Source organism: Amblyraja radiata, chromosome 34 (assembly GCF_010909765.2).
Source record: "Amblyraja radiata isolate CabotCenter1 chromosome 34, sAmbRad1.1.pri, whole genome shotgun sequence".
Lineage (NCBI taxonomy): Eukaryota > Metazoa > Chordata > Chondrichthyes > Rajiformes > Rajidae > Amblyraja > Amblyraja radiata.
Window position 1 is genome coordinate 10,339,868 of NC_045989.1, and position 25,321 is coordinate 10,365,188.

The 25,321-nt window shown below is 44.5% G+C and overlaps 1 protein-coding gene and 1 long non-coding RNA gene across 5 annotated transcripts in view; one reads left to right on the forward strand and one right to left on the reverse strand.

The window, feature by feature from the left end:
- Positions 1-791: 791 nt before the first annotated feature.
- skor1 (SKI family transcriptional corepressor 1) lies at positions 792-10,397 on the reverse strand. Of its 4 annotated transcripts, XM_033050035.1 has the most exons (11): positions 10,291-10,381; positions 9,502-9,560; positions 8,328-8,831; positions 7,115-8,240; positions 6,455-6,545; positions 5,659-5,766; positions 4,959-5,030; positions 3,443-3,517; positions 2,827-2,901; positions 2,182-2,247; positions 792-1,455 (listed from the first exon to the last, which is right to left on the reverse strand). In XM_033050035.1, exons 3-11 carry the CDS (start codon positions 8,819-8,821, stop codon positions 1,358-1,360), a joined length of 2,205 nt encoding a protein of 734 aa, XP_032905926.1. In that variant the 5' UTR covers positions 8,822-8,831; positions 9,502-9,560; positions 10,291-10,381; the 3' UTR covers positions 792-1,357. The 4 variants fall into 4 exon arrangements, with proteins under 4 accessions (XP_032905926.1, XP_032905925.1, XP_032905922.1 ...); XM_033050034.1 differs by having other exon boundaries at positions 792-1,452; positions 7,115-8,831; XM_033050031.1 differs by having other exon boundaries at positions 7,115-8,831.
- A 378-nt stretch (positions 10,398-10,775) lies between these two features.
- LOC116991429 overlaps positions 10,776-25,321 on the forward strand; it is a 120,191-nt gene continuing 105,645 nt past the window's right edge. Inside the window, exon 1 of the long non-coding RNA XR_004416793.1 lies at positions 10,776-10,854. This is a non-coding gene — a long non-coding RNA (uncharacterized LOC116991429). The remainder of the gene's footprint in view (positions 10,855-25,321) is intronic.

A 25,321-nucleotide genomic window follows, 5' to 3' on the forward strand; every position in this document is an offset into this window, starting at 1 on the left:
GCCCTTTGAGTTGACTCCTCAACTTTGATCGAATATAAATCCAATAGCAGATGTGTATTCTCGCCGAGATTTTCGATACGATGTCTATACTAATTTATGTGTGTTTGATGCTGTTGGTACATTTTCAGTACTTCGAAATTAACTTCAGAGGAACAGGATTTTGTCGCTACAGATCGGAAACGCTACAGCAAGGATTGACTAATGTGGTGATTGTTAACGAAACGACCAACCTCTTTCCTGTACATTTTAGAAAAGGGAAAGACCCGACCGAGGAAACTTTTAGAGGCAATTTACCATGTCATTACACATGGCACAGTGAAATATAATCGTTACCAGAGTCAGTCAACGGCGGCGTTATTCCGTATGAAAGTGTGGGCAGGGGATAGGTCCGTTTTAAACCAGTGTTGATCTTGTAATGCTTAATACGTTAAATCCTATCCTCGGGTGAGAGCGTGTAAAGAACAGGAAATATAGGCACCAGGGAAACGCATATTGTAAACTGTTACTGTGATTGATGACCGGTATCAGAAACCTCGAAACTAATCACCCCCTCCCCCCTTACCTACTCTCTCGGTCCTTGGAACCAGATCAAAACTCCGCTCACCATCTAAACTCTTCCAAACTCTTTGACACCTCTCGGACGAGAACGAAACCTCAACCACGTTCACTCACATCCTCCTGAACGCCCCTCCCTCCCGAGGCTCGGAACTCTGTCTAAACTTTTCTATTCCCAAGGCAACGATTTCTCGGCCACGGAAACCAATACAAAAAATAATACCCGGAGCCAAAGAAACGGTTTAAGGCCGGCTTTATTTTAAGAACAAAATCACTTAACATTTTCCAAACGGAATCTTTGTACACTGAATTACCTCTTAAAGTGCTGTTGTAATAACATCGATAATATACAAAGATAGTTTTGTTTACTCCTCGATCTCGGGTTGAGAAACGCAAATAAATAATAAATAAATCAATAAATTACAACCATTAAATACTTTACGAATGAAATCACATTACATAAAGATAAATTGCACGTAACCACTTATTTGTTTTATGAGCAATATTTTTTTTTTTAAATAAGTGGACATTGAAAGCCAAACAGGTAGGGTGTGTGATATGACTCTGAGGTCATCGATTCATTCTTGATATAGAAAATTTCGTGCCCGGACACCTTGGATAGATATTCACATCGGCCATCGACAAGTACAGATATCCCCCTCACCTCTCCCGGGTGCCGGCGCTGTGCACCCCTTAAGCTTCTCTGTTTGCACCTTTATATTAAAAACTTCTTTATTATATACAGTACTAAGGATATTATTTTTATAACACCGCTTGTGTCGTGGTGTGAAAGGCTGCTTGGTCACTGCGGAAGCAGGGGCGATTTGAAGGAGCAGTTTCCTGTGCAATGTCTTGGGGTCAGCATTTTACAAGAGAAATGGTGAAGAGCGTCGTGCGCTTCTGGTGCAGAGAGGTGGAGAGGGAACAGAAAAAACAAAAGTTAGAAACTGACAAGGTTTGCAGTCTGAAGAAGGGTCTCCACCCGAAACGTCACCCGTTCCATCTATCCAGAGATGCTGCCTGTCCCGCTGAGTTACTCCAGCATTTTGTGGCTGTCTACGTTTTGTAACATCTGTCTTGTGAGCCTTGATCTGAATCACATCCTAAATATGTGCTAAATATTGTCTTTAATACCACGCCTGATTCCACCCGGTAGACGGTTCTGTCCATTCTACCTGTACATGTTACCTCTGGGCGAAGCCTCAATTGCCTAACTCTTCCCCTCTAACTCTGCCTAAAAGAGTGAGTGTTTGGCCAATCGCGTTACCAGAGTTCTGGTTCAATTGCTTCAAGCGCCAACATCGCTACATGAGAAAAAAAAATCATCTCGTTGCCTTTCATTAAATATATAAAAGTACGCTGTTGTCGCGAATACCTTTTCCTCCAAAAGTTATTATTGTTCCCGAGCCAACATTTTAATTCACTCCCTATTACATTCGCGTCCCTCTCACTTTCCAGTCGCGCCTGCCTTGTGTTGTCTATTCTTCGTCTTTAATATATTTTCGTCTCTCCTAGATCCTCATTCTCTCTTCCACCTGGGCCCCTTTCGTTTGGAATAAGCATTGTCTATGCCACCTCGCCCCTCCGTCTCTAACCGGAGATGATTAGGAATGGAGACACCCTTACCTTTCAGTTTCTGTTGAATGGCGTACCGCGCCTTTCTTTCTTGGTCCAGCTCATTACAGAGGGTGTCTGTCAAAACCAAATGATTCCGTCACTGAGAAAAGCAGCAGAACATAAACTAAAGGGAACTCCAGCCAGTCTCAATGTCAATTAAAGAATTAAAAAAAAAACAGCCACAGCTTGTGTTTCTTTTTAATCTCTCCTTGCAAACTCAAATGAGTTCTGGCTGAGCAGTCAAAACTCACGCGCTATTTAGATTTATCCGTGAAGCAGCCAAATGCTCCCAGTCCATTGAGGTGAATTGCGCTGCAAGGCACACCAGTTGAAAATTAAACCAAAGTTAGGCACTACTTCACAGGTAATTTTACGCCTCGGTTTTTAATTTAGACAGCTTGAAATTGCAGTGGAAGAAAAAATTCAATCATTTATTTGTAATGATGCCTTGGAGCCGTTTGAACATGTAGGAGCTGCACAGATTACCGAGAAGGGAAGGACGCTGCCGCGGTAACACAGCAAAAGGTCAGTGCTACTGCAATTGAAATTATTGGAAAATAATTCCACCACAAATGTTCTTAATGCACTGGGTGAGATGCTTACTAGAGACTGCGCAATTCACTGCTATAAACGCCGGCACGTAGTGCCATTTACCTCGAACGATCTGGAGTTGTTGAACCATCTCTTCTCGGTAGGCCAATTCCCTCTTCATTTGATCCTGAAAACTGTCTGTAGAAAAGTAGGGCAGAATTCAAGTTAATATTTGTTGACATACTTTTAGTGCCATCCAGAATAGACCGACTTCCAAAAAAAAAATCCTCTTCGTTTTTGTTCCACTGGGTTCAATCCCAATTAACTATTTTGTTTTCCCCTGCAACTGACACCAACGCCCTTCCTTTACCCAATAACTGTCCTATTTTAGGACTTTACATGAACGCAGTTGAATTTCTGACTGATGAAGACAATATGTTTGTATCATAGCAGCGTTCAGGCAGTTTCCCTTGTATGGAAATGTTTTAAAATGTTGTATGTAGCTCGTTAGCACTTGCACTGATGTAGAGCACTTTCGTCAACGAGATTTGTTTTTAAATGTGCTCTAGAAATAAAATTGACTTGACTTGACTTAAAAGAATAATACAGGTGTTTTAAGAAGTTGGAATCATTGCTGGATGATCCGCAAGGACATGCGAGATAGCTTGAACAAATGGTTTCAAATCATATGATCCCCAGAGATAACTTTCTCCCCCAGAAGAGCTTCACACTAACTTACCTTTCAGACTCTGAAATTCGCGCTCTAATTTCTTCCTAAGATCCATTTGTTCCAAGAGTAGTTTTTGAAGTTCCTCTGAAACAAGAACACGAGGGGGTGATAACTCTTCAAGGATCTCCAAATGTGCGAGGGTTGGATAAAAGTGTTGGAGTAACTCAGCGGGTCAGGCAGCATCTCTGGAGAGAAGGGGTGGGCGACGTTTCGGGTCGAGACCCTCAGACTGAAAGCGCGAGAGTTAGGGTCACTGAACAGCCCGGTATATGTCACTAAGATGCACAGGGCGAGGGGGGAATGGATGTTTTTGGCCGGTTGGCTCGGAAGTCATTCGGGAGGGGTGTTGCCGCTGATTAAAGCCCCGCCACCAACTTTAAAACAGGTCCTGACTTGGCTTATTGAGGGTTAAATGCGCTTTGGTTCACATTGACGCCATGGTCAGCGATTAGCCGAATAGATGGGAGTTGCCACATACACTGACTGGTCAACTATTCACCAAGACCCTGCGCATTTTTCCATCCTCACCCTTTAGGTAAAATAACAGTAACGCGTTTAAAAAAAAATCGAAATCAATTTGTATTATGATTTATTAATGAAAATAATTTAAACAAAACTGCAGCCGCTGCACATCTGAAATAAAAACAGGTCATGCTGTAATTCTGATGAGACGCCTTCAACCTGAACGTTAACTGTTTCTTTAACCACAGATGCTGTCAGACCCGATGGGTTTTACCGGCATTTTCTGTTTAGTTTATTATTATCCAACGTATTTTAATTCGCGGGTCAGTACTCCTTGTGACACTTGAGAAATTTAAACCAAATGGCACTGCTCAAAATTCTCAGCATCAAGCGAACGCTTCGAGTATCGATGTACAGGCGGCCGACTCGGGACAGCTAATATGTTCCAATCTAACTGGTATGTGGAAATGTGTAACTTTGTAAACATCTCATGTACAGAAAATGACAACCCATTCATTTCTGCTTCAGTTTGCATTGCAAATAAAAAGTCCGAGGACAGCTGGACAAAATGTGACCATCCCCCCCCCCCCCCCCCCCCCCCCCCACACACACACACACACACACACACACACACACACACACACACACAAAACTCGAGGCTGTGTGAAACTGGGACAGTACCACAATTAACTACATTTGAATTTTATAAATCCAGTCTGCGTCTGCGAATAAATAAAACCAGCGCTTGGACCTTTCAGTGCAGGCTCTATAAAGCGTCAGGGGATTTGATTGTTATTTTAAAGCGTCATTAAAACTCCTGGCTCAACTTTAAATGATGGGAATTTTTGAATCGTTCAAATTAATATAAAATATGACCAATGATTTCAGGAGAATGAAAGTGATGAAGATCATGGTTGGCTTCCCTGCGCATGTGATTGCGAGGAAGTACGTTTGTAATTTGATGAAAGAATCCTAACCCAGAGTGACCTGGACAACATCTACTCGAAGTTTCTGCCCCCAAGCAGTAGATGTATTAAAAACAAAGAAAGTCACAAACGCACACCTTTGCCCATATTTTCGATGTCTTTTTCCACCAGTTGTGTTGGCGGGCTCTCCAGTGTAATGCCATCTTCACCTGGATAGGGAGGAGCAGACACAGAGATGAACTCAATCACAATGTATCTGTTTATATCTAACCATACTTTATTAGCTACCTGCTCAAAGACAGCCTTGTTTCCCCGAGTCCGTTAATTGAATGGAGTGCAAGCCATTACATCACACGCCATCTGAGCCCGCTTGTGTTTCAGAATGAGAATGCTCTCAATGAATGTCTCAAATTAAATTGACCAAAGAAAATATGGAACACATTGGATTTCCCGCCTAAAAGATACACCTGGGGAATAATCTACTGACAAACTCACGAGAATTGCACCGATACTTGTTATGTATAAGATAATTGGTATAAATATTGGTGCAACTAACACTTAAGTTCATAATAAGTTCATAAAACATTGGCGGCCATTCGGCCCAGCGAGTCTGCTCCGCCATTCGATCATGACTGATCTATATTTCTCTCTCTCTATCCCATTCTCCCGCTTTCTCCCCGTAACCTTCGACGCACTTACTCATCAAAACTGACATTTCTATCTTTACATTTTAATGTTAAATGCCAAATGCGAGCTTTAGTGAAGAGTTGTTGCAACTTGAACCGAGGGCTGTAATTCCTGCTGGTGAACCTGCTGGTCGCAGGCCGACACACTCACCCCGCTCAATACTGCCAGAGGTTTCCTGCGAGACGCTCCCCTGGTCCTGAAACGATTTCCTCGACTCCGAGTCCTCCGCCGAGCACTGATTGTCTTCCTTGACTTGCTCTTGGAATAGAACAAACCGATTTTCAGAGAGAGAGAGAGACAGCAACCCGGGACTCTGATTCTAAATACAAATCTGGCAGCAGTGGGCCGGATCAAGGCACCCCCATTATAGGCTGGCATTATCAAAGGAGCTCGCTTTCACACTCAATGCGCTAAATCGAGCCTCGGCCATATAGGCAAACCTCGTCTTCTCTATCAACACGGTTCCTGTTTACTTGCCATATCCCAGTTTTAATTACAAATTTAAAATATGAATGCGTTTACGTGAAAATGAACACTTGTTGAATGACATAGTATACGGTAGACCACTTCGCCCATCGCTCATGTGGCGACTATTTGACAGAACACTAATCAGTTCCATCCCTGGGCCCTGAGTTTCAAACAAAACATGTTTAGCTCGCATATTTGGGATCCGCTTCCGCCCCTGCCCCAGTGCATTCCAAATGTGTTGCTTCTGCGACCACAGTTAAACCTCCAGCCAATAGTTGTCTTTAAAAACTCAAAGTGCTGGAGGAATCATCAGCCCGCCCCGCGTAAACTTTCCTATCACATTCACAGACGAGGAGTTGAGTCTACAGTTCAGGTGGGTTTCGCTCTTGGGCCTGGAGCTGGAACCAGGCCACGAGTAATGGCAGCGAGTTGGAGGGGGGGGGGGGGGGTATGGATGGGACTTGGGGGAGTGGTTTACCGGCGGCGTCTGCACTGCAGATGTAAACGGGCGCGAGAGCCACCGTGGCAGGAGTCTTCACACTGTGCACATCCTGGTCGTGCGAAAATACCTGAAACAGACAAACATTGAGAAGCAAGCTCCAAGGGGTTAGTTACTGCAACGCGCGAATCACCCAAAGCTCTTGGTTCACATTCTCTCTCTCTGTGTCACCTGGGATCATTTCCACCAATTTGTCGCTCCGAGCCCACCCTCCCCACAAAATCCTCGGGATTAAATAAAAAACTTCGAACCTGCAGTTGGCATTATACTCCATTTGCGTGCATACATGCAATTATTGAATACTTGAAAGAAAATAACACAAATTACAAAGCAACCCAACAAAACATTGACGATTTCGCTCTCTCAATTTCAGCCGAATTAAACAGGCCTCATAATCGAGTTAATTACATTCTATTCAATGTGACTGGATGCTAATTCTAAAGTGTCAGCGGGCAAACCCCATGCGCCGTTGGCTCCATGTTTAGGATACTACAAGACTGCTAATGCATTGTAAATATTTGGGTTATGTGTATCATTTAACCACGGTGCTTAGTTTTATCTCTACAAACTGAATCTTATAACTCGACATGGCTTTTTTGTTTAAATAACGGAACTCGTAATTCAGGTAGAAAAAGCTACCTCGTGGTCTTCCTCTTCTATACTCTGTTCGTCGTGTCTCGATTCTTCAGATCCTTGCTCAGTGTAAGGTGTAGCCAGGGGCTCTGGGTGGGACATTTCGTGAGCGGGTTCTGGGTTGCTGGGGGTTTCTTGGAGTGGGATAGTTGGCGAGGCTTCATCCTCCGGACATCGGTTCGACTCCACGTCCACCTCCGGCTCCTCTCCGTCGCTCTCCATGTCGGGGGAGGCCGACCTGTAGCTCGAGGTCTCGCTCATAAAATCCGGCGACATGTAGCCGTGCCTGGCGCCGTTGTACACTTCCCTGTTGCCGTAGAGCTTGGCGATGCTCTCCGCGTCCTTCACCACCGGCCGGAAGGCTGAGATGTAGCTGAGTTTACGTGGAGTCAGAGACACCGCTTCTATGGTCCTGGCCTCGTCTCCCGACCTCTCCTCCTCATTCCTGGAGTGGGTACTCGAACACCGCTCGCTGTCCGCCAGGCTGTCCTTGGGGGTGTTGCTGCTTCGGTCACTTTGCTCCGACGCGTCCATTTCATTCTGCCGACCGTTCGGGTTGTCGGCGACTTTGGCTTGAGCTTGTGGATAGGGGGGCACTGGGAGAGTGCCGGCCGCCGGCCAAAACATGGGAAAGGAAGGGTAGACAGCGTCCTTGTTGCCCGACCAGAACATGCCAGGGAGGCCGGCCTGCGTCTTGTCTCCGACCACGTTGGCTTCGTCTTTCTTCTGACACAGCCCAAAGGTCGGGAATCCGTAGGGATGCGGGAACATGGGAGGAGGGATCTTCTGCAATATCCCGAACCCCTTGCTGGGCACCGGGATGACGGGGTAACTCCTCACGTTGTTCCCCAGGCTGAGACCTCGCCCTTCGTCCTCGCATCTCATGGCTTTGTGAGGGATGTCCGAGCTTCTGGGCGGCATGGAGTTGGGTCCGTGCGCCTTCAGAGCCGAGGAGCCTCCGGATCCGTGGTTGGGGAGGGTCCGTTTGCGACTGCCTCCATTAAACATGGCCTTGACATCCTCCCATGCATGTGCCAAGTAATCACTCGGTATTTTGTCGGATAGTTTGAGGTGTCTCCGCCAGGAGTTGAAGTTAGCGGCGTCTGGCTGGGTATATTTAGCATCCGGGATTCTGTGAGAATGGAAGATGAATTTATTTGGAGAAAAGTACATATTGCAATAACTGCATTTAATGCACTTGGCGCGAGAGCTGTTATACCTCGCTGGGATGAAGTTACCACGAGAACCCCAGGCGCACGCGTGGGATACATCGAATGCAAAGTTCTCGGGGAGTTTGGGGGGTGAGTGCTCGCCTAGAAAAGACTTGCAGAGCCGTTCCGCCTCCCGTTTGGTGATCATGCCGCATCTTCTGGAGGAGATGGGCATGGCTCCGGCTCGGCGCAAGATCTCCAGCTGGACTGGGGTGCACTGGACACAAGTGATCCCCAGGGCCACCCTCCTGTTGTGGATCTCGTTGTAGCTGTAGTTTTTCAGCAGCGTGTTGGAGATCTGGGCCAGACACAGTCTCTCCTGGCCGTCAATCACCAAAGACACAATGGGCAGCCCGTACAGGACCGCCTCGCCCACAGAGTTGGTCTTCAGGTTGCTGGAACCGGGGTGGTCAGGCTGGGTGTAAGGCTGAAGTTCCTGCTTTGAGGTTGGGGAAGAGGCGGTGTCGTTCACTGCTGACAACTGGCTAGAAATCTTCTCCATTCCGGAGTATCTGCGGAGAGGAGGCAAATGAAATGCGCCAACATTCTATACAAATATATATATTTTTTCTTCAAAAAAAAATGATTTCCCGAAAATTAACCATGCTACGAAAATGCACAAAATTTCGCGACGCGGAGCCTGTATCAGTGCAGACAATTCGTGACCAACAATTAAAATGATTCATCATGCAGCGAGATAATTGAGAGAAATATTTCCCATATAAATAAAGGGGCTTCTCGTTTATAAATATCTAGCACCCTGTCTCTGCTTAAATGGCCATTATGTAAAGACCCACCACAAGCGGATATATATATATATTTAGAAAATGCAATTTATTTCAAATAACTGCAATCATCCCCAAATTTACAACGTTTAAAAAAATGGTGATCGCTCGTTTGTTTTTACTGGGACTCAAATCCTCCTCAAATGGGAGCAAGATGACCCGTAAATGGAAAACATGATCCAATGTTAATCATTTATTTGATAATTAAAAAATATAAATAAGTAGCATCTCCAGGCGCTAAGACAGCGATATAACGTTTATACATCCCAGTAATTGCAAAAATGATTGGTGCCAGACCCTATACATACAAAACTAATATGCTTGCACAAAAAGGACCGCAATTTTCATTTTTGTTTTAATCCGAGTTGCTTTTATTTATTATCGGTTCCATTCCTACCTGCACGGGGGGTAACTTCGGAATTGAAGAAGAGCCGTGTTTTGGAGGACAGGGTTATTCTGTGATGTAGAGAAGAGAAACTGTATTTGCAGCTGAACTGACTCTTTCAATATTTTAAAAGCAAGATGTGTGTTTTTTTTTTTTTTTAAAGATCTCTTAAAATAAACTTAGTTCGCTTCCGATGCGGTGCAATCCGTGAGAGCCATCATCTTGCCAAAAGGTATTTAATCCAGAAACGGCAAGCGAAAGGATGAACGACGAGGTTTAAGTACCCCAGCGATTTTACAATAACGATTGATACGCTCAATTAGTATTTACATCACACCGCTAGCCCGGATCAGATAAGTGAATGGGTTTAAATCGGGGAAGCTTCCTACATTATAGATCACAACTACTGTTTGGGAAAGCTCCTGTTTGGTGGGGAAAATAAAATCAACCCTGAGTACACACAAGGAACGTAACTTTAAACGTGAAGCGTTAGAACCGTATCCTGGGCCAGGCAAGTAAAATAGGCTTATTTAAACAGACCGGAACATTAGGTGTAATTATAACGTAGACACCAGTAATGCACTTTAGGAAGATAGCATCGTGAATAAAGCCGTTCTCATCTCTCTGTCTCTCTCTCTCTCACACACACACACACACACACACACACACACACACACACACACACACACACACACACACACACACACACACACACACACACACACACACACACACACACACACACACACACACACACACACGCGAAATAATCAAAAATTTTAAAAAAGGAATTAACTTTACCCGATATGTGTGTTCAATCCGAACGCAAGGTAGTCTTCCAATATTGCGATGATAAAAGTTGTTGCGGGGAAGACATGAGGCGGCGATGTTTCTATCCACTGCCCGTTCCTTTATCCGTTCCGAAGCGGCCAGGGGACTGTGGAACTCCTGTCCCGCAGTGTGTAATCCCTACACCCCTTGTTCTTCTCTCTCCCTCTCTCCCTCTCTCTCTCTCTCTCTCTAGGAAGGGGGTGGGGTGGGCGGCTTACTTCAAGGAAGGTCTCGCAAATCCATGTCCCAAAATTGTCCCTTCTCCTCAACGCAACAGAACAACCACATGGTAACTCAATGGGTGCGATGCTGATCTTTAGTTGAATAGGTTTACATCGATCAAGTGACAGCTAAAATAATACGAAGACACACCCACTTAGCGCCAGCATATTTACATTAACTGTTTGTCTACGGGACGCTCCTGAACGTCAATCATTATTTTCTGTCAATCAACTGATGTCTCATCCACTTACACCTTGAGCAGGTCAGAGAGCGAGAAAATGAGGCGAAATCTGTAAGCTCTGATACTTAGAGGTAAGCGCATCTTTTTATGAAGCTTGTGGTGGGAAAGGAGGGAGGTGGGATAATGTTAGTGGTATTTTGCGTTCTTCTACCTTGTTTATTTCGGAAGACCCCAAATACATCTCATCAGCGACCATTCACAGCTTTTATTTACAAACGTTTCGACAGGGCGAGAAGGAATACCGTGTAATTGCGCGAGAAATATCCCGCGATCGCTCAACCGCTTAGCTGATTTTTTTCTTAAGTGTTTCAAATTAAAAGGAGAAAGATCCACGCACACACTTGCACCGTGTACTCGGTGTGTTTCAAATGGGTTGAAATTAACACATCGATTGAAGGAAGAGAGGAGAGAGAGAGAGAGAGAGAGAGAGAGAGAGAGAGATATATAGATAGGATACGTCAGAGAGAGCTCAGAGAGAGAGAGCTCTCTCTCTCTCTCTCTCTCTCATCTCTCTCCTCTCTCCTCTCTCTCTCGCTCTCTCTCCGCTCTTCTCTACTCTCTCTCTACCTCTCTCTCTCTCTCTCTCTCTCTATCTCTCTCTCTCTCTCTCTCTGCTCCTCTCCTCTCTTCTCTCTTCTCGTCCTCTCTCTCTCTCTCTCTCTTCCTCTCTCTCTCCCTCGCTACCTCTCTCTCGTCTTCTCTCTCTCATCTCTCTTTCCCTCTCTCTCTTGATCTCTCTCTCCTCTCGCTCTCTCGTCTCCCTCTCTCTCCTCTCCTCTCTCTCTCTTTCTCCTCTCTCTCTCTCTCTCTCTCTCCCCTCTCTCTCTTTCTTCTCCGTCGCTCATTCCCTTTCATCTGGAGCCTCTGGTAAGAGGGCCCTCGTTGGAAAGTGGTGGTAACCAATTAATGTTATACAAAAGGCACCATGAAATTCATCCCATTTGTATCTGTTAATAATGCTACACGAGATAATTACGAACCAGGAAAATCAGAATGTAGTGATTATTTTCCAACACACTGGGCGTTTAGAGGGACCTCGAGGGGCCGGCCGCATGCACAGTTCGTTGAGTTGTGCCTCGAGGCAAACTTTTTAAAGGGAGCCTTCCTTTGTTGGGTCTTGATGAGGCAGCTTTTATTGAGCATCCACGTTTACAGAATCGCCTTTAATTAAATCTAATGTCACCAGAATAAAATTCCGTGCAGCGGCAAGCGAGAGCAACAAAAACTGAGGTGAAGCAGGGGCGATAAAAAAACTTAAAGAGGAAAATCGGCCGCTAAAGTTTGCGCGCAGCCGTGCGGATTGTAAGTCCTGCATTTAAAATTACTGTAACTTAGTTCTTTAGCGGAAAATGATGGTTTGTGTCCGTTTCTTTAATGTGGCTTGAAACGTCAGTCTGTAGACGTGTGGTGCTGCTCTGTGTACATAAACACTGATATATTTGTGCAATATTCTGCGGTAAGCGGTGGAACGGAATGCCGACTCTATTAACTATTTATAACCTGATCAATAACCATCATTTAGCCCTGCTGCGGACATAACTGCGCTATCAATGATTCCCGACTTGCATCATCTTCAATATATTTTTTTCTCAATTATTTTTTTCTAAAATGATTAGCCATTTGAAGATAGTTCCACTTGTGTCCCGTGTACAGAAGTGTACAATAAACGCTGTCCGGTGTAAACGTGGCTTGCTGCATATACTTGTTTATGAAATGTATATACAGTCACTGGCACATAGTTTGTGTGGGAGAGTTGCGTCCAAACAAGACCACACGTCCGATTGTCAAGTTGATCATTCATAAAATTGCAATTTTGGTAAAATAACTGTTACAGGCTTATAGTTCAATAAAAATAGAAATAGTTCAACAATAGCTCATAATATATAGACACACAGTCTGCTTCAGTGTGAATTAACTTCTATCACCTATTTGGTCATTATATCGAAGGGTCTAGGTTTCCAAATTCTTCTTGGTAAGTAAGTATCTCTATATCTCTCTCTCTGTCTCTCTCTGTCTCTCTTTTTCCATCTTTCTCGCTATCTATCTATCTATCTATCTATCTATCTATCTATCTATCTATCTATCTATCTATCTATCTATCTATCTATCTATCTATCTATCTATCTATCTATCTATCTATCTATCTATCTATCTATCGCCTTTGTCTTTGTTTTTGCAACATGACGCCGTTTACTGCTCTTAATGGACACGTTAATTAAACTGTAATTAATCATACTGTCTGGATTCAAATTTGAACAGTTACACTAATCAAACAGAACTTAATAACGCCCAGGAAACTGCCCCGAGCTATTACTTCTGTTAAGCAGACTTGTGTTGAACTAAAGAAAGGTTTGGCAGCGGTTCTTCTCGCCATATGTGTTTTAAACCGCTTCTAAACAGGAGAATTTCGCGAGAAGGGAATTTGCAAATTTCCACTAAAACGCAATCCCACGTTTCATCAGGAACGTTGACAATTGTCGGTTTGTCGAAATGCAAACTAAAAGGCATTTAACTCTCTTTTTTGTAAAGTATTATTTGTTTAACTGACATCGTGCATTTGATACTCTCTCGGGGAACTGCAGCCAATGTAAAATTTATGAAGCAGAGACTCATCGACGTAAACCTGATATTGTATTTCGTTTCAGCTTTCAGGAGCGTCGACGTTAGCTCTTTCTCTCAGCGCTCCTCAATAATTAGAATGTTATTCGGTAATTATTCGCTTCCATTTAATTATTCAGAGGTCAGACCGAGTGTATCATTGCGCCCAACTCATCCGAGCTTCGATCGCCCAGCGAAAAGGCCCTAGTCTCTGAACAACCCTTGTAAACACAGCAACAACACCTGGCTTGTCACTTAGGTTGTGGGTTAGCTTGCGATTTTTATATAGATACACAGACACACACACAATATTCAATCGTTATACAATTCACTACACGACAAGCAATAATGAACGGTTCCATACAGAGTTGAAGGCACGAGGACAGTGAGTAAACCAAAATATTCCCGCAATGAAGATAATTACAACGCGCCCGCCAATGTAAGCGCACACACGCACACATGCTCTCAACTCAAACTCAGTGACGTTCATTGCATTTCATACGAGGTTACACTTTTACAAGTAACAGTCATCTCGTGCTTAGATATCAGTCCCAATAAATGTGCCCAGGCTGCCTGTAAAACTACCTCACCTGTTTAAGACTTAACAATCTAAAGTTCCATCTTTCTCGAAAGTGTTCGATGCAGAATACGGCGGGTGTCAAAATCCTTTCATTTAAATCATGTATTTTTTTTTAAATAATCCTTTCAACGTATACAAAAAAGGTGATACGTTCCGCAATAGACAGGTGTAAATAAATGCATCAATAACTGAGTCTTGTTTAATGTAAGGAACATACGTCGTTACAAACCCCCATTATTCAGTTCTGGAACATTTAAAACATCATTTGAATGGACTTGGTTACGCGGGCCCCATCTGTCACTAACCTCGTCTCATCTCAGTCAATGAGCTTTTCCCTTTTGTGAACCCTTTCCCTTTTATCAATCCATAAGTCAATCGAAATTCGTCCCCAAAGTTGTTTTGTTAAGAAACGTGACACCGCGGCGGGCGGGCGGAAGGGGGGACACAAGGGCCCGTTGCAGAGTTGAAGTGAGTGCAGAACGCGTGGAAACCAGAGCATGCAATTGGCGGGACTAGAGATAAAAACAACTCCACTCCTGCACACAGCTCACACCAGCCTCTGAAAGGAAAGCCTACTTCGCCGGTCCTTGCCCTTAGATCTGTAAAACTGGGTGGAACATTTCCTTAATCATTTGTCCATTAGTCAATGTTAATTGCAATACAGGCTAGTTGTCAGTGCCCCTACACATGACACGTAACAATCGATAAATATCATTGGGTACTTCAGGTAAAATTAAAATGCATTTAGTGCATGTTAAATCTGATTTTTAAAACCATTATATCACTCCTGTGAACTAGGGGGTCATTCAACGGATTTTTCGCACACTGGCTTTTACCGCTCACTTCAATTCACAAACACAGGCAGACCCTCATATACAAGCGCGCATAGATATATATATACATGTGTGTGTGTGTAAGTAAACCAGCGTCTTTAAGTCTCTCGCACTAAATCCCCGTACCAGGACTAGGCGGAAAGTTAGTTAGTTGTGTGTGACAGAGGCATGTGCTGCGTTAAAGACTAGCCCCTGAATGAAACCCCTTTTTGTTTAATGTTTGCCTTTGTGAATTCACCACAACGTTTATTGTTGCAACACTGAAATGGGAATTAGAATATTTTGGGGGGCAGTAATATAGATATTTTAGACGCCGTGCTGTCTGTGGGAATTGCCAATCTTCAAGCGGGAATCCCGGCAAGAGTGAACAAAATGTATATTTGAATAACTGTCAAGGATCTCGTACGTAAACTTGAAAGAAGCGAAAACATTACTGAATGGAGAAATGTGATTTGTGGTTTAACAATTCACAAGCGACAACTGCGTGAGATCTTAATAATTTCCTTTACAATTAGTTAAGCATATGTTCTGAATTGGAAATGAAATACAGGTTTTGTAACCCTACCTGGGGTTTTGTGCGGTATCAGACACAAAGCCTTTCATTTGACTGGCGCCGTCCACTCTGGCAGGGCGTCCCAACGCCATATACAGCCAATGGAGTGCTTTCCAAATGTAATCACTCATTAGGTTAGGGGAACTAAATCTAACGCGGATTTAAATTGGAGCGGGCGCGGGGGAGATGTTGCAAGATCTTGCCAGGGCTGGAAATGGTCACAATTAGGAAAAATCCATAGCAATTGTTTTCTTTGGAATAGGGGAGCTTGCGGAGAGCTTTAATTGAGATATACAAACATGTGAGGCGCCGAGATAGAGCAAATAGGATAGACTCGTTTCTTTTAGCAGAGATTTAATGGAAAAAGGGCAGCATAAATGTAAAGTAGTTTCAGGAAGGATTCAAGAGACGAGAAAAATAGATTCACCCAGAGTGTGGCGGATGTTAGGATCAGATCTCCGGCCTGGCGAGGGTGCCGAGAGAGAAACCCTCACACATTCTGAACATAATTGAATGTTCAGTTGAAGAGCCGGGGCCCGCTTGTGACAGTCCCAGTGCTGGGTGTGGTATTTGACGGGGAAGATATTTTTAAGTAGTGTAAAATGCCAAATGCATCTTCAATTTCCTTGGTATCCCGTGATTTCTAAATTCGGTCCCGATCACATCAAGCCTGGTTTTTGTTTTAAAACAAAAAACAGAAAATGTTCCTTTCAAACTATTTTTTTTTTAAATGAACAAACTCCAAATTTGAAACGCAATGTTTATAAGTTTCCCAAACTACTATTTGATGAGAAGCTACAATGGGGAAATGTCAGGATGATGACACCTTCATCAACAGAGAATACATCATTTCCATCCACCTTGAGTCACCCGTAGCGTTTGTCAGCTTTCAATCCGCCTTCGTGTGTTTGATGTATTTCTGCAGGGAGAGGTGAATGAGGAATCTTGTAGATAAAGGATGAATGAAGTTGAGGGGACTCGAGGACTAGAAACACCAGGGTGGGTCAGGGTGAGTCGTGTGCCCTGTAACTTACAAGTGCGAGTCTGTCAACTTCAAGGGGATTGGGAACGGAATTGTGGCTGAAATCTTAATGGAGTTACTCCTCGCTGCGTTTGTGGAAGGGGTTCCCCATCCCGTTTAATAAACGCCCAGTACGCAGTATTTGCCATCAAGATTTATGCCGCAGCTTCCACGAGCCTCACCGTTAGTTATAAGGATTGACCCCAGGGTAATTATTAAGTATATGTTATTAAGACCTATTTTTACAAAACGGGGCGCTGATAATTTAACTGCGCGAATTGCAAAGTGATCTATTCACCTATACCCGCATGATGGCGTTTCAGATCTCGGCAAAGGCCTAATGTCCAAAGTACCCAGCACAATATCCCCTCAGTAACTCTCCGTGCGAATCATTCGCCTGTAATTCTCCAGACACGAAACATAAGGAGCATTATCCTAAACATGCGTTGTCATATAAATACATCTGCCTTCCAGTGAGAGAGAGTCTGTCCCAATAATAATTCATCTGAAAGGAGTGCGGTCTTTTTGCCTCGACAGTTAAGCAGCATAGAGTGAGTTGCATTTTAATGACTGTCCCAGCAACTTATACCGTTGGCAAATAATTTGTGACATATTAATTCAGAGGGATGGTGAAAAGTAAAGTGTCTGGGCCAGATTTGGATAGAAACAAATGACCCCCCTGTTTTAACCTTTGAAGCATGTGGGGGCATCTTTGTGGAGAGCGGGAGAATCCACATGGGTATTGGGTGGACGTTGGGAGGGGGGGGGGCTATCCTTGTTGTAGGGAGGGTGTGTGAGAAACGGGGGGTGGGGGGGGGGGGGAGAGGTGATGTAATCACATCCCACTCCCCCCCCCCCAACATTATTTATAGTTCAAAGCGTTTTGTGGTCAAGACGTTTTTGAATTGTAATTAAAGCCAGAAGCGTGGCAACCAAATTGCGCACAGGAAGACCTCAGAAACATCAGAACGGTGGTGATTAAGGAAGCTGTTTAAAAAAAATAAATGATGTCGGTAAAATAGATGAATATTGAACTCAAAAGGAGCAATTGGATGGTGCAACGCTCCCTCTGCACTGTATATTCCCATGTCCCTCCATGCCCCTTTCTTGGAGCCTGTCTGAATCACACCGGGCACCTGTCCCGGATTGATGGCATGTGTAAGAAAAGTCAGCCTCTGGCGAGGACCATTCCGAGTCTAATAGTTAGGTTTACTGCGCATTTAGTTATCCGTAATTATAAGAACCTCAAATCCTTTAATGCTTTTGGAGCGTAGTCTCACAGATAACTGTCTATAAATCGAGTCAATTTGTCGAGCGCCAATGTGAATGACTTAATCAAGATAATAACTATGTTTTAATAACGCATGCAATATTTGTTTCCATTCTAGAATGAAGCTGCAAGCCTATTAAATGCACGTTACATTTAGGTAATTTTAGGAACAGCATCAAGACCCGGATTTTCTCCAATTAGACCCGTCTCACTCCCCTTTGGAGTTTGTGATACATATGTGCGTTTATCCAAGTCTGACTGTGACTTTTGTTTTTGCTCTGCGTGTGATGGTGATTTTTAAAATAAGATTGGAGTGCTAATATTCCAAAGATCATTCTCAGGGAGAAGTTCCTGATTGTTCTCAGAGAATGACATGAAATCAGGTTGTCATTTTGTTCTGAAACTTGTGTAAAGTGCGTCACTTTCTTCACCAAACGCGTTTTAAACTAGGAACCCACAAACTACTCAGCGTGGAAGAGCAATTAGGGAATTCAGCGCCGTCTTTACCTGCAGTAAGGGACCGTTCAATCTACAGTCAGGCCGTTTGTAACTAAAGTGACATTGCAAGTTTGTCTTGAAACAAGCCATCGCGCTAATATTGTTCAGGCTCTCTTCAACACCCCGTGAACACTTGAGATTCGGATTGATCAGAATGAAGCGATTCCCAGCGAGGCGTCTTTGCATTTGTGGATATTCCACTAACTCGGTCTCCCCATTGAAGACGTGGTTTGCCAGCAACGAATCATCTGGGAACTCACAATCGCTCCTCGAACTCCCCAGATCACAATTTCTCCGACCACTTTTTCACCCAAAATGATAGGTACACTTGAAATTGCAGAGTTATTTCCATCAAACCTCGGCCGTGAGAGTCTAATCTGTTTGAATGGAAGTCAACATGCCGGTCTGGGGATCTTAGAGTTAAAGGGGATTAGAGAGGATATTTTAAAACTTAGTATTTAAATATGTTCATGAACATCATCAACTCAAACACTTAGAAAGCGCTCAAAAGGGAACTGCAGATGCTGGAATATCGAAGGTACACAAAATTGCTGGGGAAACTCAGCGGGTGCAGCAGCATCTATGGAGCGAAGGAAATAAGGGTTGATAAGGGAAATAAGTCTGAAGAAGGGTTTCGGCCCGAAACGTCGCCTATTTCCTTCGCTCCATAGATGCTGCTGCACCCGCTGAGTTTCCCCAGCAATTTTGTGTAACTTAGAAAGCGCTCCCTGATGCAGATATGGGGCGAGGCTGGAACTTTCTGCTATTCATTTTAATACCCCAGAATCACATTGGAGGTGATTGTCAAAATTATCCACGTATGTTCTCAACGTTATTGAAATGATGCACGACTACTTGTCAGTTGTGAACTTAACTCGTAAAATGTTAGAAGGAGCTGTCTAGTTCGCAGCGAATATTTTTTTAAAGTACATAACCCCGCGTGATTTTATTTTATAATTTGACGTTGAAAGAAAATACCGACATAGTCGTTTTAGCTCGGGTTAAGGTATCAGCGGCTTGTGGCATGGCGTGGAACAGGTGCATGTCCTAGGTTTTTAAGAAGGAACTGCAGATGCTGGAAAATCGAAGGTACACAAAAATGCTGGAGTTGCCTATTTCCTTCGCTCCATAGATGCTGCTGCACCCGCTGAGTTTCTCCAGCATTTTTGTGTACCACGTCCTAGGTTTGTTGTCTATGGATTTGGGAAGGTCGTTTTAGTTGGAGGTGATTTCAGATTGTACACTATCAGTCCGATCAGTTGGCGAGTTTTAAAACTGTACTCGTGAGCTTTCTGTCTCACCTGCACACACGTGCGCTCACACTCGCCGGCCGTGTGGACGGACTCAAGTGTGCCAATAAACCTGGCCGCATCTTACACACCCACTTGACACACTTTACACACTTGCACTCCCGCACCAGCATTCACTGGAATGTATATCTCCACAATATTTTCCATGCCAGTAATGCACGCCTTAATAATGCCCCTGTCCCACTTAGGAAACCTGAACGGAAACCTCTGGAGACTTTGCGCCCCACCCAAGGTTTCCGTGTGGTTCCCGGAGGTTTTCGTCAGTCTCCCTACCTGCTTCCACTACTTGCTACCTCCGGCAACCACCTGCAACTTCCGGGAACCGCACGGAAACCTTGGGTGGGGCGCAAAGTCTCCAGAGGCTTCCGTTCAGGTGTCCTAAGTGGGACAGGGGCTTAACTTTCTGAACGCCCACTCCTCTCTGCTCCACCCACGCACACTCAACCCATTGTCACAAGCTGGGAAGTCACAAGCGGCCACCAGCTCACGCTTCCTTGCACTCTCGGCGCCTCCGTCCCACTTTTCATTCACATGTTCCAGAAGTCAATTAACAGTCGGACAATCAACTCATCAACACCCGGGCCCTGATATTACCATAAAAAAAAACAATTTCTACTAACTTTTTATTTGAATGAGTTGTTAATTGTGCAAGATTAGAAGAATTATAGGCATGGATTTACGATGGGCGGGGGGGGGGGGGGGGGGGGGGGGAGGGGACGGAAACGCGCTCTCCATCAAATATCTTTAAAATCAAGGACTTCCAAGTAGTAAAAACAATATTTGCCAATCAATCACCCTAAGATATTAGCCCGGATAATAAACGTGGCTGCGTTTAAGTATATGCATAAATATGTAGTATTTACAGGGTCGATATTTACGGTCAATATATATTATATATGGAGAGAGGGCAGTGATTATGTTGAAGAATTGTAGTGTGTTTAGGTCGATGTGTATACTTTATTTTCTGAGCAGTTTTTGTGTAGAGACTTCATGCGGACAGCGAGCGGGGTATGTGTGTGGGTCTGACTTGGTAAGTGTGTGTGTGTGTGTGTGTGTGTGTGTGTGTGTGTGTGTGTGTGTGTGTGTGTGTGTGTGTGTGTGTGTGCGTGTGTGTGTAAGTGTAAGTGTGTGTGTGTGTGTGTGTGTTAGTGTCTGTGTGTGTGCGTGTGTGTTAGTGTAAGTGTGTGTGTGTGTGTTAGTGTCTGTGTGTGTGTTAGTGTAAGTGTGTGTGTGCGTGTGTGTTAGTGTAAGTGTGTGTGTTAGTGTCTGTGTGTGTGTGTGAGAGAGAGAGAGAGAGAGAGAGAGAGAGAGATGGAGAGAGAGAGAGAGAGAGAGAGGTGGGGGGGAGAGAGTGTGTGTGTGTGAGAGAGAGTGTGTGTGTATGTGAAAGAGAGAGAGTATGTGTGTGTGTGTGTGTGAGAGAGAGAGAGAGAGAGAGTGTGTGTGTGTGTGTGTGTGCGGGGTCACAGGTTAAATAACACCCCATCCCTCAAGGAGTCTGTGGTCTTTTGTTCCAGTGCCCAGTGTCCATCCCGCCAGCGGGCGCTGGGGCCTCTCCCTTTAAGGGTAGTTGGCTTGTTGGCCGGGGTAAGGAGAGGGCCGTGTGTGCGTGGGGCTGCAGACACTCAGCACTCTCTCCCCACCTCGCTCCCCCCCCCCCTCCCCACTTCCTGCCCGCCAGCTATAGGCGGCACGTTTACTTTTGAAGCAGACTGGCGAATTATATTTCGGTTAAAACTTACAAAGCCGTGTCATATAAAAAAACAACTCTCCTTTCCTGGAGGGCTCTTGGCGAAGATTGCAACATAAATCACCGCGGTTTAATTCAGTGGAAGTTTAATAAACGCTGCTATTCAAAATGAATGTTCTCCATTTAACCGTTGTATCAGCAGCAAATAAAACATGACCCCAATAAATTTAATTTTAGAGGCAAATCAATTCACTGTTGTATCGATTGCGCGATCCCATACATTAGATCACCCCTCTCTCTCCCTCCCTCTCTCTCGACGCCTCTATCTCTCTCTCTCTCTCTCTCTCTCTTCGATTACAGTCTTATTAAGGGGAAAGATTACTCGAAGAGAACGGGAGTCTACTGAAAATTAAACGTTGACATTTTAATTACTGTCTATTGATAAAAGAATCCCTTTAATGGCTGTTTACATGCCTGGTACAGCTTGGATGACCCGATCCGCTAATGAAGTTGGATAGGTTTGCAAAGGTCAGCCGCTGGCAAATAGGCTGGATAGATTGTGAAATGGCAACTAAATGAGGTGTAGGGGAGAGGGTGGGGGTGGGAATGGAGGGGGGGTGGGGGTGGGGGTGGGGGCCGAGAGGGTGGGGGATGTGGTGAAACAGGTGCGATTCACACCCCGGTCAATATTCGCGAGGACTTCCATGTGAGTTGTGTTAAATGGAGTTTGATAAGAAGGAGTTAAATTTTGCATTGCAACTTTGCGATTAGATTTTCTTCACAGACTTAATAGAAGGTTGTGACACATTTGCATTCGTTAGCAAGGGCGGAGGTGCACACCTAACTATCTGAAGGGACTGAGCCATATTCAACTCGAAATACATTGAGACGCTGGTGTGGTGGCCTCTTCACTCGCCGCTCCTGTGACCAGATGCCGGGGTCTGATGGATAGCAGGGACGTGAAGCAAGAAGGGTCAAGGTTCCCCGCCGTCCTTGTAATACAGACACGACAACCTTACCCAGAGAGACTTCCCATACCATTGGTCATCACTGTTTGAAGATAGCTGCCCTTAATAGACTTATTAATAATGTTCCATAAAGCTATTATCTCCTTAGGGTGCGTTCCCCCGATCTTGCAACATGCTCATGGGTCGAAGTTTCCATTACTTCTCGCGAAATGAGTTCATTCATGTTATTCCGCCTTTAAATCTACCTACTATGATTTTCTTTTTTAATCAATTACGCCGCTGTTTAGGGCAACTGGGTTGGCAAAATGAAATTTAACTAATCGATAGACACAAGTTTTATCGACCGCGTTAGACATCAGCTCTTTTCGGCGCTTTAACAATCTGGCCTGAGCAACACGCCGCTGCCAGCAGCATCAATGGACCTGCCGACTGTGTCGAGCAGCGATGGGCGGACAGTGAGCCGGGACCCAATCGCAGTTTAGATAATAAAATTAAATTCCCTCAAATCTTTCTCCGCTCGAAATACACAGATTTCCCATCTTGTTTTCCCTAAACTAAACGCGACTCTGGGATTTGGTTCCCGGTTTACAAAGAATAGAGGGGAACATCAGTAATTGCAAAACTTTTCCAAGTCTGGCCTCTATAGCAGTGGGGTTTTTTTAGAGAGGGGTTTATTGAGCAAGGTCGGCACCTTCCTGTAAAAGGTTTTTTTTTTCTTCAGGAGCTGTTAAAATAATGAGTTTGCATCTTTCACTAAAGTATCATCAGCTCAATTCACTTTGGCAAAGATGCCACATGCTCACCCTCCCTCCGCGCTAACATCCAACTGAAGCATTCCCGGTCAATACTTAATGTTGCTCATTCTCATCTCATCTCATCCTCATCTCAACCCTCCGTTATTAACAAGTTCCTCTTCTTGTATCTTCAGAACACAGAGGACAGACAGAGAGAGACACGCGCAACTATCACAGTCAGGATAAACGGGAAACTCACCCGGACCGCTCACTATCTACTGTTTTGAGATGGGGTTGACACAAATTCTGGGCTGGAGTTTGTCGCGTCGTGGACTCCAGGAGGTAGTCGTGTTGTTTCACGCTCTATCCAGAGCTTCGGTTGGAGATAGGAAGATCCCTTCCCTGTAACTCTGTGAAATAAATCATGAATTGTACAGCGACTGAGTGAGCGAGTGAGTGAGAATTGAAATGAATCACAGCATCTCCTGCTGGGGTTGTAAAGTGATTTCCATTGATCAGATTTGTAAACTTAAACCGGGCAGATCTAAAATTATTAAGCAGAATTGAAACCATTTTCTTGCACGAAATGGGTCTAATTTCTTTTTTTTTTTAAAGCATTTTTGCGTGCATTTATTCATAAATGAAATATCGGACTCTGTACTAAACAGGTGGACAGTTGATATGGTCCTAATGTGTAACATCTAAGAGGGGAAAGTGGCAAAAATATAGGATGAAAATAAAAGGAGCTAAATTCTGGAATGGACAGACTGACTTGCAAAAACGCTGGCAAGATAAAGTTTGCAATTTAAGACAGCATGTAAACTTTTAAGGGTAGCATCACCCTGGCAGGGCAGCTGAGTAGATAAGGAAGGATGAAGTGATCGAATAATGTTTCTGTCCAATCATCTTTACCAGCTTTGGAGTTTAGAATTTGTCCCCATTTAATTCTTGTACATCAATCTGCCAATGAAAACCCCACTTAAACCCCCCATCACATGCCAGGCTTTGTCCTGACCCCACTGCGTTCCCAGCTTCAAACCTCCCCTCCGACCCCATTTACAATCAATCTGAAGAAGGGTCCTGACCTGCGACATCCTCCGCACACTTCCTCCACAGGTGCTGCCTGACCCGCTGAGTAACTCCAGCACCTGTGTGTTTTTATTGTAAACCAGCACCTCAAGTTCCTTGTATCTCCATTTACAGTTATAATTGCTGTATCCTGCAGAGATCATCATGGTTTTGCACAAAGTTCACATGTCCTCCTTGAGTTTGTAGTATTTTATGCTGTGAATGCTCTTTAATGAGACAAACTCTGCAATTGAACAGTGCGTAAGCGATGGAGTTGCCATTTGAATCTTTTGAAGTTTAACAGATGACAAAAAGAGAACACTGGGTATCCAGACGTTTTGTGGGTGAATTGGCCATGATGGCAACATAACACGCAAAACCATGGTGCTTTCTCCTCTAAATCAGGATGTTGGGGGTTCAAATCCTACAATGGAGATTTGATCACAAACGTCTAGGCAGTGCTGTGCTGTTTTTCAGTTCAAACCGTGTCTGGAGGAGTGTGGAAAACAATATTCCCTGAAGTTATATTTCAGAGAAGTGAGATGGCCCAGGGCCCTGGTCAATGCTTGTTCCTCAGCCTAACGTTCCGACGATGGGCCATCTGGCTAAAGCCATCAGACTCATTGTGAAAGCTTGCTGTGTACAAAGAGGCTGCTGCATTTCAACGATGACTGCACATCACAGAATATTAATTGCTGCATGCTTTGTGGTGTCCTCAGGTCATTAAAGCTGTGCAGAAAAGCAACGCTTCTTTTGTCTATTAAACCATGAATGGGTTGGGCTGAAGGGCCTATTTCCGTTCTGTACACTGTATTCTGACAAAGAAGTCTCATGTCCAATCTGCCATATTGTAGGATGTTAGTAACAATTTAACTATAATCCTACCTCCGCTCCCCATTCTCCCGAACAACCCCCTTTATCCTCCTCCCCTCTCTTTCTCCCCACCCCCCCCCCCCCCCCCCCCCCCCCCCCCCCCCCCCCCCCCCCCCCCCCCCCCCCCCCCAATGCCATAGTTGGACACGCCTATCTCTCTCATTCCCCCTCCTTATCCTCATTCCTTCCTCTGGCTTCTCATTTTGTATCTCTTCTTCCACCTGTCTCACACCTCTTGCTTTTATCTCTGGCCTTTGTTCCAGCTCTCTACCCATCAAAATCAAATCCCTTGCCTGTGTCCACCTATCACCTGCCACGTTTTGTTGTGCCTCTCCTCCTCACTGCCACCTTTCTTCACTCCCCCTACAGTTAGTCTGAAGAAGGGTCCCGAGCCGAAAGGAGGGTCCCGGGGTGAAGAAGTGTCCCGGGTCCTGATCTATGTTCCCCAGAGATGCTGCCTGACTCACTGAATTACTCCAGTACTTTTTTGTCCTTTTGTGTAAACCCAGCATCTGCAGTTCCTTGTTTCTAAACAATGTTAG

What these genes read in the sequence shown, in the direction of transcription:
- skor1 (XM_033050033.1), bottom strand. Translation starts at nt 8,821, where the DNA reads ATGGAGAAGATTTCTAGCCAGTTGTCAGCAGTGAACGACACCGCCTCT. An exon ending in TAGAAGAGGAAGACCACGAG is followed by an intron (nt 6,546 to 7,114) that starts GTAGCTTTTTCT and finishes TGTCTGTTTCAG; the next exon opens with GTATTTTCGCACGACCAGGA. An exon ending in CATTCAACAGAAACTGAAAG is followed by an intron (nt 1,456 to 2,181) that starts GTAAGGGTGTCT and finishes TCTCTGCACCAG; the next exon opens with AAGCGCACGACGCTCTTCAC.